This window comes from Oncorhynchus gorbuscha, linkage group LG01 (genome assembly GCF_021184085.1).
Source record: "Oncorhynchus gorbuscha isolate QuinsamMale2020 ecotype Even-year linkage group LG01, OgorEven_v1.0, whole genome shotgun sequence".
Taxonomy (NCBI): domain Eukaryota; kingdom Metazoa; phylum Chordata; class Actinopteri; order Salmoniformes; family Salmonidae; genus Oncorhynchus; species Oncorhynchus gorbuscha.
The window spans coordinates 976084-993465 of NC_060173.1; the positions used below are offsets into that span (position 1 = coordinate 976084).

At 44.8% G+C, this 17382-nt stretch overlaps 1 protein-coding gene across 2 annotated transcripts; it reads right to left on the reverse strand.

The window, feature by feature from the left end:
• Nucleotides 1–481: 481 nt before the first annotated feature.
• Nucleotides 482–16979, reverse strand: LOC124031492 (cholesterol side-chain cleavage enzyme, mitochondrial). Of its 2 annotated transcripts, XM_046342774.1 has the most exons (9): nucleotides 16587–16974; nucleotides 14665–14820; nucleotides 12775–12974; nucleotides 10424–10627; nucleotides 9092–9252; nucleotides 8406–8572; nucleotides 4827–4905; nucleotides 4520–4711; nucleotides 482–778 (listed from the first exon to the last, which is right to left on the reverse strand). In XM_046342774.1, exons 1-9 carry the CDS (start codon nucleotides 16847–16849, stop codon nucleotides 656–658), a joined length of 1545 nt encoding a protein of 514 aa, XP_046198730.1. In that variant the 5' UTR covers nucleotides 16850–16974; the 3' UTR covers nucleotides 482–655. The 2 variants fall into 2 exon arrangements, with proteins under 2 accessions (XP_046198730.1, XP_046198740.1); XM_046342784.1 differs by lacking the exon at nucleotides 14665–14820 and having other exon boundaries at nucleotides 16587–16979.
• Between the last annotated feature and the right edge of the window lie 403 nt (nucleotides 16980–17382).

Consider the following 17382-nt stretch of genomic DNA (forward strand, 5'->3'; position numbering starts at 1 on the left):
GTTGCCGGAGAAGAAGGAAACAGCTCAGGGATTTCACCATGAGGCCAATGATGATTTAACTGAGGATGGATCAAGTAGACCTGTGCCACAACCGCAATGACCAGATTCTCTAAGACTGAGAGAAAACATAGTTTGAAGAAAATAATATTACTTTTGCTAAGAGACTGCCACTGACACAGCTGCCCCTGGAGACTGAATTGTTAATACCAATTGCCTTGCAAAGGTGAAGAGCACACCTTCCGGTACTAATTGATGATTGCCTAGGAGAGGAGAAACCACTCCCCCTCCAAGACAGCCACTGATTACGAAAACAATAATAGTCAAATTTCCCTTTCCCTTAATCCTGGTTGATCATCTGCAAATGATGAGCAGTCAGCAGTTCACATACCAATTAGGCTCCTGGGAAGACAGGCAGCACTTAAAGTAGATGGCCCTAGCTAGTTAGAAAGTACCAGACAACCACAAAATAAAGATAAACTAATCAAGTTATATTATTGTTTTATTAAAACAATGTTAGAATTTTTCTTACGCTTTGACCTTACAGAGTAGAGGCTTCATGATGTCACCGTCTGCTGTGTAGAGGCTTCATGATGTCACCCTCTGCTGTGTAGAGGCTGCATGATGTCACCAGCTACTGTGTAGAGGCTTCATGATATCACTGGCCGCTCTTTAGAGGCTTCAGTGTCAGAAGAATGGGTTTCTCTGGCAACAAGATCAACTCGAAGGTACTGTGCACCTCCACCTGACGCTGTTTATCTACTCTGAAGTTCTCCAGCATCTGCAGTGACAGAGAAAAAGGCACAGTGTTACAACCATATGACTGTCTTCCTGTGACATTGTACTATTGAAAGGAAAAATTATAGCTGAATAAAAAAAGTACTTTAAACTAAATGAAAGTTAAATCAAAACGAAACAAAGTTTTTTTTATTTATTTTGAATTGTTTTAAAATGATCATACCATGGATCATTTAGCTTTTTGATTTTGAATTTTAGGACCCATTTAAGTATAAAAAATGGAAACAATTATTTGATAAAATATATAATTAGTCTTTTACTACTATAGCCCATAGAAACGCATTGAATAACACATAAATGGCAAAAAAGACAGTAAAAATATACGTCATAAGGAATAAGATTTTTTAAGTGTCTGTCCTACCTATGTGACTCGTTTCAGGAAACTAGGACTATGTCGCACATCACTTCACAGGAGAGGCATTTGAATGTAAACATACATTTTTTATCAAAATGCATTTTTGGGCAGAAATTACTTCTGGAACATGTCAACTTTCATCTGTCTTAACCCCCTAACATTATTTAGGGACCCTTTTAGATTTGCATGTATTTAATTGGTAGCCCCTATCTGCAAAAGCAGGGGAACATGGAATGTCCACCGAGTGCCCATCAAAAATATGATGTTGCCTGCTTACACGCTGTAGGCATCCATTACACAGAGGACTGGCTACTATGGCACCTTGACAGTCTTGTAGCCAATGAGATATGCTTTCCAGGGATATGCAGTTGACCCGGGTGGGACAAAGCAAGGACTAGAACCATTTAATGCGTAATGTGAACTATTGCTACCCGGCGCAGAGACGAGACACACATGCTACATTACATTGTAAACAGATTTCATCGCTTTAGCATAAAATGTGGCTTCTCAAGGGAGAAGAACATGTAAAAATGAAGAGTATCAAACAGGAACCTAAAAAGAAAGCAGCTATGAATAAGCATACCGACATAGAAGCTTTGAATAAAATACTTGAGTTGAATTCGGATCAGGGGATCGATATGGACAATGAGAATTTTTTGACAAGGCCGACGAAGATTGCTTTCTAGAAGGACTGGATCTACTTTAAGGTCGGTAAATAAATTATTTTGAGGACTTTGTATAGCTCATTTACTATATGCATTTTATTTTTTATAAATTGTCAAGCAGCCAAAGCAAAAGGTCAAACCCCTCTCTCCCAGTTGGCCTTCTGAGAGCAGCAGGTGTTGGAAATGGTTGAATTGTGGGCCCAAAGCAAAAGGTCAAACCCCTCACTCCCAGTTGGCCTTCTGAGAGCAGCTGGTGTTGGAAATGGTTGAATTGTGGGCCCAAAGCAACCTCACAACCATCACAAGAGACCCCTCACTCAAGGTGAGCGCCACTATCCAACACACATACCAAAAGACAAAAGGAAGAACTGAAAGCATTGCACAAAACACAGGGGATGTCTGAAATGCCAGTTCACCTTTTGTTTCCTGGTCAGCCTATCACGACATGCACAAGCTACGGTGAAAGTGCAATCTAATCATCTTTACCTGGGATGTAAAACTAACACCAAAGCCATTTGTAAATAGTTCAGCTTATTAATATTTAAGCACTTTTTTTGTGAGGACACGTGTGTAACCAAATTTGTGGTTCATAAAACATTTTTATATATGTTTTAATAACAAACTTGTATTCCATCTGTAAATACAAATAAAATAGTTAAATTACGAGCCTATTTTGTTTAGCCTTGGAAAAAGGCAGGAACCTTCCCGCTAGCCATGATTGGCTGAGATAATGGATGGGCTGGACATGCCGAGAGATGAGTTTGGATTGGGCTGCCATGAAGCGTGCAGACCAATGTTGATAGTCCTTTTGACAGCACCATTTTGTTAAGATATAACGTCAGCCATTGAGAACTACAAAAGTTTTGATACTTTTCTAAACAACATTTATGTCCTGAATTTAGCAGGTTCTGTCGACAGATCAGTTGAAAAAAGTGATTTGGTTCTTTATACACACGCCACGGTCAGTGTGAACCGGAGTGACTTGAGACAACGCTGGCGGAACAGGATGTAGCTACAAACAGAACGCAGTTAAATGGTTCCAGTCTGCCATGAAGCATTTATCCATGTAAGAGTCCAGCTACATTTTCAGATATTATAAGTTTCTAAGTTTGTCAGAAAGTCATTTTCATTGCAAGTTAAAGTGTACTGTTAGCTTGCTAGCGAATGTTAGCTCGCCAGCTCGCTAGCTAAAGTTACGTGTTTGATCTGTGTAGTAATATTATTATTCAAATCAGATATTAATTTGCATTCTTAATTATAACCTAATGTTATCTAGCTAACATTGAACCTGGTAGATTAGCTTTAGCTACCTGGACATTTAGACTACAGCTATGACAATTTTTGTATTGGTTGGTAGTGGTATGAGTTGGGACTATGCCGTTTCATTATTTAGCTAGCTAGCTACATGTCTAAACAAAACACTTTGCCATATGACGACATGACCCATCAAGTTAGCCAGGTGTGTCTGGGGGTGATTACAGCCATGCATTGTATTTCATGAACATGTGTACATGTCTAGACAACAGTGACCCATCCACTTAGATGTGGTTGGGGGTTACAGCATTTCTTTCACGTGACTCACAATTTAGACAAGTGTGTTCGGTAACTGTCATCTAATATTTATAAGATATGTTTACTGGACACTTTCTGCTTTTGATATTGCTACTATAGTAACCATTTCACTGTACTGTTTACATCTTCTGTATCCTGTGCAAGTGACAAATCAACTTTTTATTTGATTTGATATAGTGTGTTTACCAGAGAAGGTAAAGTGAAGAACAACATGACCTGCACCAAACTCAGATTAGTATATAGGCCAAGGATGTGATGAAGGGTATTTTTACCAGGAGTTTTTCCTTATTGTAGGCTACTACTTTTACCACTTTTAATTCTTGAAATCTTTGGTTGATTAATAAACTAATCACTGTGTTTAGCAAATATCTTAAAGAGATGGGTGGGGCTAAGGTTTAAGAGGGTGTAAATGATGCTGAAGGGGTGGAGACAAAGAAGAGCTCTCCAGTAAGGGCCATTTTCTCAAAAGTGGGGTTACAAGTTTATCAACTTTCAAAGCAGATTTAATTTCCCATTGTTCTTCAACTGCAGTGTGTGATATACCATTTTCTAGCTCTAGGTTTCTACTTTTATCCAATGAAAAAACACAATTTCAAATGTTGCTACATAAGACCAAATCCAGGTGGCCAGTCACATATTTAACCCCTAACTTCTGTTGTTTCAAACAACCTCCATATTTCCATGTGTTTGTATGACCTTCAGACGAGTCCCCTGACACTTCTGGGGGTCGTAGAGAGCACAACTGTGTTTGTGAGAGTCTCCCCTTTCCATAGATGGGTCATATTAGTATTCGGACACTACAAACAATTTGGGATGTCTCATGGTCTGACAAACATCGCTGTAGCTCGGCCACCTTCCACCGCAGATGGGCTGTCTCATGGTCTGACAAACATCGCTGTAGCTCGGCCACCTTCCACCGCAGATGGGCTGTCTCATGGTCTGACAAACATCGCTGTAGCTCGGCCATCTTCCACCGCAGATGCGGAAGGACGACATGGATTAAGCCCATGCAACAAAACTGATATCTCTAGCTTAAACTGACAGATTTTGATCGAATTATTTTTAATATGTTACTTAGATTGACTCTTAAGGATTCTAATCAGTCATTCAAACGTTGAGCTGTGAACCTCACATGTATAAGGAAGAGCTGCATCTCCGTCTCAGCTATGCGCCGTCCAAGACACTGTCTGGGTCCAAACCCGAAGCCCAAGCTCCTGAAGTACTGGTTCTCTGTCCGCAGCCAGCGGGACGGGAGGTACTTCTCAGGTCTGGGGAACACATCTGGGTCTCTACCCATCGCATAGAGACCCAACTGGACCAGAGTCTAGAGAGTGTGAGAACACACCACATAACATACTGCCCTCCCAAACCATCAACCAAAGTCTCTGATCAAATGTAAATACAGTAGCAACCATATGTCATTGGTTGTCTCCTCTTACCCCACAAGGTATGTTATAGTTCTGAATGACGATTTCCTCTGTAATGTATCTCTGTAAACTGACTGCAACTGGATGAAGCCTGACGGACAGAAGAAGATGGTGACTTGACTTAATGCTTAACCAGTAGGTGGCCCAGGCATCTCAACAGATGAAGACTATAGATGTTTAAGCGATATCTGAAATTCATCTCTAAAAGTGATCATTGTGACTTCACTTCTAATGTCTAACCAGTAGTTTGCACCATTGCAATGACGTAAAAACATGTTCATGATCAGTATTGACATGATATATACTGTGATTAATGGGCTCCCTGCCTGTGCCATTAAACCCCTTCAACTCATCCAGAACGCCGCAGCCCGTCTAGTGTTCAACCTTCCCAAGTTCTCTCACGTCACCCCGCTCCTCCGTTCTCTCCACTGGCTTCCAGTTGAAGCTCGCATCCGCTACAAGACCATGGTGCTTGCCTACGGAGCTGTGAGGGGAACGGCACCTCAGTACCTCCAGGCTCTGATCAGGCCCTACACCCAAACAAGGGCACTGCGTTCATCCACCTCTGGCCTGCTCGCCTCCCTACCACTGAGGAAGTACAGCTCCCGCTCAGCCCAGTCAAAACTGTTCGCTGCGCTGGCCCCCCAATGGTGGAACAAACTCCCTCACGACGCCAGGACAGCGGAGTCAATCACCACCTTCCGGAGACACCTGAAACCCCACCTCTTTAAGGAATACCTAGGATAGGATAAGTAATCCCTCTCACCCCCTCCCCCTTTAAGATTTAGATGCACTATTGTAAAGTGACTGTTCCACTGGATGTCATAAGGTGAATGCACCAATTTGTAAGTCGCTCTGGATAAGAGTGTCTGCTAAATGACTTAAATGTAAATGTAAATATGCCTTGTCCATTGCTGTTCTGGTTAGTGAATCTTCCCTTTTTTCACTGTAGAACCTCTAGCCCTGCTCAACACGCATTAGCTAACCCTTTAGTTCCACCTCCCACACATGCGGTGACCTCACCTGGTTTAACCTCTCTTGGGTAGGGGGCAGTATTTTCACGTCCGGATGAAAATCGTTCCCAAAGTAAACTACCTGTTACTCAGGCCCATAAGCTAGGATATGCATATAATTGGTAGATTTGGAAAGAAAAACAAAAGTTTCTAAAACTGTTAAAATAACGTCTGTGAGTATAACGGAACTGATATGGCAGGCGAAACCCCGAGGACAAACCATCCCCCAAAAACAAAATTCATCCTACCACTATTTTCAATGGCTGTCACTTTTATTATAAGGCAAAGTCCTCCCAGATTGCAGTTCCTAGCGCTTCCACTAGATGTCAACGGTCTTTAGAAAGAGTTCAGGCTGGCCAGTTCTTATAGCCTTTAGCTGTACCCTTATCCTACTCCTCCTCTGTTCCTCTGGTGATGTAGAGGTTAATCCAGGCCCTGCAGTGCCTAGCTCCACTCCCATTCCCCAGGCACTCTCATTTGTTGACTTCTGTAACCATAAAAGCCACTAAGTTTGTTTTATTCACTACTTTAGCACACTCTGCCAACCCGGATGTCCTAGCGACGTCTGAATCCTGGCTTAGGAAGACCAGCAAAAACACGGAAATTTCCATCCCTAACTATAACATTTCCTGACAAGATAGAACTGCCAAAGGGGGCGGAGTTAGCCTGCAGAGTTCTGTCATACTATCCAGGTCTGTGCCCAAACAATCTGAGCTTCTACTTTTAAAAATCCACCTTTCCAGAAACAAGTCTCTCACCGTTGCCGCTTGCTAGAGACCACCCTCTGCCCCCAGCTGTGCTCTGGAATCCATATGTGAACTGATTTCTCCCCATCTATCTTCAGAGCTCGTGCTGCTAGGTGACCTAAACTGGAACATGCTTAACACCCCGGCCATCCTACAATCTAAGCTTGATGCCATCAATCTCACACAAATTATCAATGAACCTACCAGGTACAACCCCAAATTCGTAAACACGGGCACCCTCACAGATATCATCCTAACCAACCTGCCCTCCAAATACACCTCTGCTGTTTCAACCAGGATGTCAGCGATCACTGCCTCTCTTTCTAAAATTATCCACCGAAATTGTTGCAACCCCTATTACTAGCCTGTTCAACCTCTCATTCGTATCGTCTGAGATCCCCACTGGAAAGCTGCCGCGGTCATCCCCCTCTTCAAAAGGGGAGAAACTCTAGACCCAATCTGCTACAGACCTATATCTATCCGACCCTGCCTTTCTAAGGTCTTTGAAAGCAAAGTTAACAAACAGATCACCGACCATTTCAAATCCCACCGTACCATCTTCACAATGCAATCTTGTTTCCGAGCTGGTCATGGGTGCACCTCAGCCACGCTCAAGGTCCTAAACGATATCATAATCACCATCGATACGAGACAATACTGTGCAACTCAATTCATTGACCTGGCCAAGGCTTTCAACTCCGTCAATCACCACATTCTTGTCGCCAGACAACAGCTATTTGGCTTCTCAAATGACTGCCTCGCGTGGTTCACCCACTACTTCTCTGATAGAGTTCAGTGTGTCAAATCGGAGGGCCTGTTGTGTGGACCCCTGGCAGTCTCTATGAGGGTGCCACAGGGTTCAATTCTCAGGCCGACTCTTCTCTCTGTATACATCAATGATGTCGCTCTTGCTGCTGGTGATTCTCCGATCCACCTCTACGCAGACGACACCATTTTGTATACTTCTGGCCCTTCTTTGGACACTGTGTTAATAACAATCCAGATGGGCTTCAATGCCATACAACTCTCCTACCGTGGCCTCCAACTGCTCTTAAATGCAATTAAAACAAAATGCATGCTCTTCAACCGATCACTGCCCACACCTGCCCGTCCGTCCAGCATCACTACTCTAGACGGTTCTGACTTAGAATATGTGGACAACTGCAAATACCTAGGTGTCTGGTTAGACTGTAAACTCTCCTTCCAGACTCACATTAAACATCTCCAATCCAAAATTAAATCTAGAATCGACTTCCTATTTCGCAACAAAGCATCCTTCGCTCACGTTGCCAAACGTACCCTCGTAAAATTGACTATCCTACTGATCCTTGACTTCGACAATGTAATTTACAAAATAGCCTCCAACACTCTACTCAGCAAACTGGATGCAGTCTATCACAGTGCCATCCGTTTTGTCACATAGGCCCCTTGTACTATCCACCACTGCGATCTGTATGCTCTCTTTCGCTGGCCCTTGCTTCATACTTGTCGCCAAACCCACTGGCTCCAGGTTATCTATAAGTCTTTGCTAGGTAAAGCCCTGCCTAATCTCAGCTCACTGGTCACCATAGCAGCACCCACCCATATTCCATGTGTAACTCTGTGATGTTGTTTGTTATGCACTGCTTTACTTTATCTTGGCCAGGTCGCAGTTGTAAAAGAGAACTTGTTCTCAACTAGCCTACCTGGTTAAATAAAGGTGAAATAAAATGTATAAAACTGTATACTGGTTTTGTGGGTTTATAATAATTGGTATTGTAGTTATTGTCTTGTTTAGGTAGTCATTGTCGTTAACATCAGCTATCGTTTGTCAATCATCTTGTCTGTCCGACCTCAGCGTTTCCTTCAGCGCTCCTTTGACCAGCGGTATCATCTTCAGCATCTGTAGCATGTCTCCCTGGGTAGACTGTCTGGCTACAGCCACCTCAGCCCTCAACTCTTCCTGGAGGTCAGGGTGTCTGGCAAGCTCATATAGAGTCCACAGCAGGGTGATAGATGTCTGAAATACATTACAGAGCAGAATGATAACTACTAGAGGCAACTGTTCATGAACTGATCCCAGAGGGTTGAAATACGGCTGGTTGTCTACCCTTTCTGGTAGTTAACTAATCAGTTGACTTGGATATCTCTCATACAGCCTCACAGAACCAGGCCTAAACAACAGGATAAGGTGATTACTGTTGGAAGTCATTATCAAGTATTTTACCGTGTCTACCCCTTCAGCCATCAGTTCAGTGACGCTGGCCTTGATGTCCTCTAAAGACAGCTTGTTATAGATGTTTTATAGAGAGGTTATATACAGGTTATTACCGTGTCTACCCCTTCAGCCATCAGTTCAGTGACGCTGGCCTTGATGTCCTCTAAAGACAGCTTGTTATAGATGTTTTATAGAGAGGTTATATACAGGTTATTACCGTGTCTACCCCTCCAGCCATCAGTTCAGTGGCGCTGGCCTTGATGTCCTCTAAAGACAGCTTGTTATAGATGTTTTATAGAGAGGTTATATACAGGTTACTACCGTGTCTACCCCTCCAGCCATAAGTTCAGTGACGCTGGCCTTGATGTCCTCTATAGACAGCTTGTCTAACATCAGAAGGCTGGCCAGGACTCCTGGATACTTCCCGTGGGTGTTAGTGTCCTGACGCATCGTCCTGTAGATGTTCTGGATGCAGCGGTCCGCTGGGGGCCGTAATGTAATCAGGACAGTATAACAGTGAACCAACAGAGGTACTGATACAGACACAGCACCAACACAGTGTTATCTGGGATCTTAAATGCATCATACGGATCACAGACAACTGTCTTCTTGCTGGCTTTACTTTTTTGGTTTCCCTAAATAGATGACAGCCCTAACCCTTCCCCCTGGCCCTAACCCTTCCCCCTGGCCCTAACCCTTACGCCTGGCCCTAACCCTTCCCTAACCAATCCCCCTGGCCCTAACACATCCCCCTGGCCCTAACACATCCCCCTGGCCCTAACACATCCCCCTGGCCCTAACACATCCCCCTGGCCCTAACCCTTACCCCTGGCCCTAACCCTTACCCCTGGCCCTAACCCTTACCCCTGGCCCTAACCCTTACCCCTGGCCCTAACACATCCCCCTGGCCCTAACCCTTCCCCCTGGCCCCCTAACCCTTCCCCCTGGCCCCCTAACCCTTCCCCCTGGCCCCCTAACCCTTCCCCCTGGCCCTAACCCTTACCCCTGGCCCTAACCCTTACCCCTGGCCCTAACCCTTACCCCTGGCCCTAACCCTTACCCCTGGCCCTAACACATCCCCCTGGCCCTAACACATCCCCCTGGCCCTAACATTTCCCCCTGGCCCTAACACTTCCCCCTGGCCCCCTAACCCTTCCCCCTGGCCCCCTAACCCTTCCCCCTGGCCCCCTAACCCTTCCCCCTGGCCCTAACCCTTCCCCCTGGCCCTAACCCTTCCCCCTGGCCCTAACCCTTCCCCCTGGCCCAGATCCTTCCCCCTGGCCCAGATCCTTCCCCCTGGCCCTAACACATCCCCCTGGCCCTAACACATCCCCCTGGCCCAGATCCTTCCCCCTGGCCCAGATCTTTCCCCCTGGCCCAGATCTTTCCCCCTGGCCCAGATCCTTCCCCTGGCCCAGATCCTTCCCCCTGGCCCAGATCCTTCCCCCTGGCCCAGATCCTTCCCCCTGGCCCAGATCCTTCCCCCTGGCCCAAACCCTTCCCCCTGGCCCAAACCCTTGACCTTAAGTCTTCCCCTTGACCCTATCCCATCCCCTGGCCCTTACCCTTCCCCTTGGCCCTGACCCTTCCCCTTGGCCCTGACCCTTCAATGTTTTCAGATATCACAGGGGTATGCTATGAGTATTGTCCTACCCTGGTTGAAGATGCCATCCCAGGCCTCTACGTGATCTCTCCAGATCTTGGCTCCTACCCTCCTCAGCATGGCTGGGGGGATGTACAGCATGGGAGAGGTAGTCTTGAACATCAGAGAGATGCAGTCAATGAAGTGTTGGGCCTCAGGGTTGATGTAGTCCAACATCAGGCCCAGACGTTCCCCATACAGAACTGAACCCACCGCTGTAGAGGAGAGAACACAGGTTAGACACAGACTCACATACAGAACTGAACCCACCGCTGTAGAAGAGAACACAGGTTAGACACAGACTCACATACAGCATCGAACCCACCGCTGTAGATAAGAGAACACAGGTTAGACATTCCATACAGGACAGAACCTACCGTGTTACAGCAAATGTGAGACATTGTACAATACTGAGTGTACATGCAATAATATCAGGTAAATATAGTATAATATACAGTAGAGGAGGGTACATTACGACAGCCTAAGACACCAGTTGTTGATGTCTTATGACCCCTAAGGAGTGATGGGCCTAATTAAGTAAATAAGATATTAGTTGTCATCATCGATGTCCTATGACCCCTAAGGAGTGATGGACCTAATTAAGGAAGTAAGATATTTGCAGAAATATAAGATGTTAACATTACAGTATTTGAGACAATCTGGTACAGTGGCTTGCGAAAGTATTCACCCCCTTGACATTTTTCCTATTTTATTGCCTTACAACCTGGAACTAACATTTATTTTTGTGGGGGGTTTGTATCATTTGATTTACACAATATGCCTACCACTTTGAAAATGCAAAATATTTTATATTGTGAAACAAACAAGAAATAAGACAAAAGAACAGAAAACTTGTGCGTGGATAACTATTCACCCCCCCAAAGGCAATACTTTGTAGAACCACCTTTTACTGTAATTACAGCTGCAAGTCTCTTGGGGTATGTCTCTATAAGCTTGACACATCTCGCCACTGGGATTTTTGCACATTCTTCAAGGCAAAACTGCTCCAGCTCCTTCAAGTTGGATGGGTTCCGTTGGTGTACAGCAATCTTTAAGTTGCACCACAGATTCTCAATTGGATTGAGGTCTGGGCTTTGACGAGGCCAAGACATTTAAATGTTTCTCCTTAAACCACTCGAGTGTTGCTTTAGCGGTATGCGTAGGGTCATTGTCCTGCTGGAAGGTGAACCTCCGTCCCAGTCTCAAATGTCTGGAAGACTGAAACAGGTTCCCCTCAAGAATTTCCCCGTATTTAGTGACATCCATCATTACTTCAATTTCCTTAAATTTCTCAGTCCCTGCCGATGGAAAAGCATCCCCATAGCATGATGCTGCCACCACCATGCTTCACTGTGAGGATGATGTTCATGGGGAGATGAGAGGTGTTGGGTTTGCTCCAGACATAGCATTTTCCTTGATGGCCAAAACACTCTTGTCATCTGACAAAGAGTACCGTTTTCCATATGTTTGGGGAGTCTCCCACATACCTTTTGGCGAACACCAAATGTGTTTTCTTATTTTTTTTCTTTAAGCAATGGGTCTTTCTGGCCACTCTTCCGTAAAGCCCAGCTCTGTGGAGTGTACTGCTTAAAGTGGTCCTATGGACAGATACTCCAATCTCCGATGTGGAGCTTTGCAGCTCCTTCAGGGTTATCTTTTGTCTCTTTGTTGCCTCTCTGATTAATGCCCTCCTTGCCTGGTCCGTGAGTTTTGGTGGGCGACCTCTCTTGGGAGGGTTTGTTGTGGTGCCATATTCTTTCAATTTTTTAATAATGGTGCTCCGTGGGATGTTCAAAGTTTTGGATATTTTTTTAATAACCCAACCCTGACCTGTACTTCTCTACAACTTGTTGTTTGGAGAGCTCCTTGTTCTTCAAGGTGCCGCTTACTTGGTGGTGCCCCTTGTTTAGTGGTGTTGCAGACTCTGGGGCATTTCAGAACAGGTGTTTACAGTATAAACCGAGATCATATGACAGATATGACACTTAGATTGCACACAGGTGGACCTTATTTAACTAATTGTGTGACTTCTGAAGGTAATTGGTTGCCCCAGGTCTTATTTAAGGGCTTCGTAGCAAAGGGGGTGAATACATATGCACGCACCACTTTTCCGTTGTAAATATTTTTGAATCTTTTGAAACAAGTAATTTTTTTCACTTCACCAATTTGGACTATTTTGTGTATGTCCATTATATGAAATCCAAATAAGACATCTATTTAAATTACAGGTTACAATGCAGCAAAATAGGAGAAACACGGGATGAAGACTTTTGCAAGGCACAGTGCTGGTATGAGTCAGTGTATGAAACATGGTCATCACAGGTTTCAAGACAGAAGTAAATATTAGGTGAAACGGACTTACATTCCAGAGCGTATTTGAAGAGTTCTTGAGAAAGATCGGTGGTCCATTTGCCCTGTCCACTCCTTTCTATCTTCTTATGTACTCGGGCCACAAAGTCCTGTCCAACCTCATCCAACAGAGGAACAAAGTTCCCCAACACCTTGGGAGAGATCACTTCTCTATTCAGAATCACCCTGTTGGACCGCCAGTCCTCCCCATTCCTACAGGGAGAAAAAGACCAAACCTTGTTGTGAATTGTTTTGTTTTGGAATGTTACAGAACCAGCAACACTAAATCTCAATAACGCAGTGTCAATAACTCAATCTCAATAACAAAATCTGTCAATAATGCCTGATTCACACAATAGCGCCACACCTGGTCTGGTTACCATCTACCACACTATAGGGCCACACCTGGTCTGGTTACCATCTACCACACTATAGCGCCACACCTGGTCTGGTTACCATCTACCACACTATAGGGCCACACCTGGTCTGGTTACCATCTACCACACTATAGGGCCACACCTGGTCTGGTTACCATCTACCACACTATAGGGCCACACCTGGTCTGGTTACCATCTACCACACTATAGGGCCACACCTGGCCTGGTTAACATCTACCACGCTATAGGGCCACACCTGGCCTGGTTACCATCTACCATGCTATAGGGCCCCACCTGGCCTGGTTACCATCTACCATGCTATAGGGCCCCACCTGGCCTGGTTAACATCTACCACACTATAGGGCCACACCTGGCCTGGTTAACATCTACCATGCTATAGGGCCCCACCTGGCCTGGTTACCATCTACCACACTATAGGGCCCCACCTGGCCTGGTTACCATCTACCATGCTATAGGGCCACACCTGGCCTGGTTACCATCTACCATGCTATAGGGCCACACCTGGCCTGGTTAACATCTACCACACTATAGGGCCCCACCTGGCCTGGTTACCATCTACCATGCTATAGGGCCACACCTGGCCTGGTTAACATCTACCACACTATAGGGCCACACCTGGCCTGGTTACCATCTACCACACTATAGGGCCACACCTGGCCTGGTTACCATCTACCACGCTATAGGGCCACACCTGGTCTGGTTACCATCTACCACACTATAGGGCCACACCTGGCCTGGTTACCATCTACCACGCTATAGGGTCACACCTGGTCTGGTTACCATCTACCATGCTATAGGGCCACACCTGGCCTGGTTACCATCTACCATGCTATAGGGCCACACCTGGCCTGGTTACCATCTACCATGCTATAGGGCCACACCTGGCCTGGTTACCATCTACCACGCTATAGGGCCACACCTGGCCTGGTTAACATCTACCATGCTATAGGGCCACACCTGGCCTGGTTAACATCTACCACACTATAGGGCCCCACCTGGCCTGGTTACCATCTACCACGCTATAGGGCCACACCTGGTCTGGTTACCATCTACCACACTATAGGGCCACACCTGGCCTGGTTACCATCTACCATGCCAAGCTGTACTGGGCTGGTTACCATCTACCATGCCAAGCTGTACTGGGCTGGTTACCATCTACCATGCCAAGCTGTACTGGGCTGGTTAACATCTACCATGCCAAGCTGTACTGGGCTGGTTACCATCTACCATGCCAAGCTGTACTGGGCTGGCCTGTAGATACGGCAATGTGAAAAGATATGAGATAACAGAGTAGAGTTTGGGTAAACCCTAAACTGTTAGCCAGGGTACCGGTCTCTTTAGCTAACATTCCACTTCTTGTCAACAGTCAAGAGACTGTTGCCCAGGCTACAATACCGTAGTGAGAATAGTCAAAACATCACAAAAAGGAAAGCTTATGATGACATTGATTTGAAAGTCCTTATTTAAACAACTGTTTGACAGATATAACAGAACAGTGTGCGTACTTGAGCAGGACTCCATATTTCCTGTTCCTGTAGTCTCTGTATGAGGTCCATGCCTCCACCGTTAACCTCTTGGGGTAGTGTCCTTCTGCCTTGAACAAGATGGCTGCATCCTCCGGCTTTATAATGTTTACACTATCATAGTAGCCTATCTTCTCCCTGCCAGGAACAATGACAGAGAACAGCAGATCGTCTAATTTATGTTCAAAGATTTTGTTGGTAAAATACACTTATTTTGGTTCACACTCATAGTAGTCCATCTTCTCCCTGCAGGACAATGTGAAGCATGTTTGAACCGCAGTAAATATAGCAGACTGTACCTTTGTTACAATCAAACATATTTTGCTCGTAGAAATCCCATTCTAATTGTTAACGATTCCATTTGGCTAGTTTCATATTGTATTTGTCTGATAGAAAAGATTGCTCCCCTCAACAAAGCTAATTCCAAAATGTAGTGTTTTGTCTGCAGCAACAACACAAACCGTATGGAAGTGTGTTATGTTGAAGTGGGTTCCAGCTATAACTATTGTTCACTGCAGAGCTGAAACGTTTAGTTGTGAATAATAAAAATACAGTATTCACTGCATCACCTGTTTGGTATTTTATTAGGATCCCTAGTAGCTGTTGCAAAAGCAGCAGCTACTCTTCCTGGGGTACAGGGAGACAGGTTAATACTATTATAACGTTGTCCCCGTTGACATCATCACGGAATGACATCTTGATTCTTAACGTAGGCCTGTCCAATTTTATGCAATTTGGCAGATGCTTTTAGCCAAAGCAACTTAGTATTTAGTGAATACATTTTTACATATATGTGGTCCTGAGTATTGAACCCACTATCCTAGCGTTTCAAGGCCCATGCTCTGCTAACTGTTCTACAGAGGACCATGTTCTACTGACTGTTCTACAGGGAACCATGTTCTACAGAGGACCATGTTCTACTAACTGAACTACAGAGGACCATGTTCTACTAACTGAACTACAGAGAACCATGTTCTACAGAGGACCATGATCTACTAACTGAACTACAGAGGGTCATGTTCTACTAACTGAACTACAGAGGACCATGTTCTACTAACTGAACTACAGAGGGCCATGTTCTACTAACTGAACTACAGAGGACCATGTTCTACTAACTACAGAGGACCATGTTCTACTAACTGAACTACAGAGGGCCATGTTCTACAGAGGACCATGTTCTACGAACTGAACTACAGAGGACCATGTTCTACTAACTGAACTACAGAGGACCATGTTCTACTAACTGAACTACAGAGGACCATGTTCTACTAACTGAACTACAGAGGACCGTGTTCTACTAACTGAACTACAGAGGGCCATGTTCTAATAACTGAACTACAGAGGACCATGTTCTACTAACTGAACTACAGAGGACCATGTTCTACTAACTGAACTACAGAGGACCATGTTCTACTAACTGATCTACAGAGGACCATGTTCTACTAACTGAACTACAGAGGACCATGTTCTACTAACTGAACTACAGAGGACCATGTTCTACTAACTGAACTACAGAGGACCATGTTCTACTAACTGACCAACAGAGGACCATGCACTGATTGGCCAACAGAGGATCATGCACTGATTGGCCACCTATAATAATGTGTAGGAAGGTAGCTTTGTGGTTAGAGCGTTGTTCCCGTAATCGACAGGTCCTCGAGCTGACAAGGTAAAAATCTGTCGTTCTTCCCCTTAACAAGGCAGTTTACACACTGTTCCCTCGTAGGCTGTCATTGTAAATACCAATTTGTTCTTAACTGACTTGCCTAGTTAAATACAAAATGCAAATACAGTTGTAGAGAATATCATTACTAACCTCCTAATCTGTCTATGGGTCTGACTGTGACTGACGGTGCTGAAGCTGCACGGTCTCTTACCTGTTTATAGATCTGACTGTATCATACCTGTATATTGGACCAAAGGTGTTGAAGTTGTGCACCATGACTCTGTGGATGTTCCTGAATCCGTCTAGTTTCCAGAAACTGTAGAGGTTGAGAAGTCCGTTTCTCCAGAGACCTGGGATCTCACTAAAGTTCTGGACCGTACTGCTGTTATCTGGGGACAGACCCTGGCGCACCACCGGGATACTGGAGTTGTGGCGGGCGCTGGGTAGTCCACATGCTGGCAAAGCCAGGGAACTGCGACACACACTCCACCTCACCATCATAGCAGCGTCTCTATCCTACCTCACTTCTTCTAACTCTTCTTCTGTCTGTTTCTTTTTCTCATCCGGCTCTATGCTCTCTCTGTCTCCCTCTCCACTGTGTCTCTCCTCCCCTGTATCCTTGAATGTTTCTTTCGGGGACAGCTTGTGTGATGTGATAGTGTCAGCCTGTGGCAGGTCAAGGCTCCCCTCATCCAGACACACACTTTGGGTTAGTCTTCTGTTTACTGTGGGACTTTCTTAGAATGCTGAAATATCCAACTTCCTAACATAAGATTTTATAGCTGGGGATTTAATTGTTGGGACTGTGTGTTAGTTGAATAGTCTTGTTTAATCTTGTTTTCTAAGAAAATACCCACAAAGTACTAAGTTGGTTGTTCTTCAATTACGGTGGCATTTGGGCATAGCATTTTGGAAAAAATGTCAGTCATTTTTATAGATTTGTATTGATTGAAATGGATGTGGGTATATCTTCCCATTGTAAATAATGTGGTAGCTTAATGACTTTAAATAATTTTTACCATTATGATAATAGC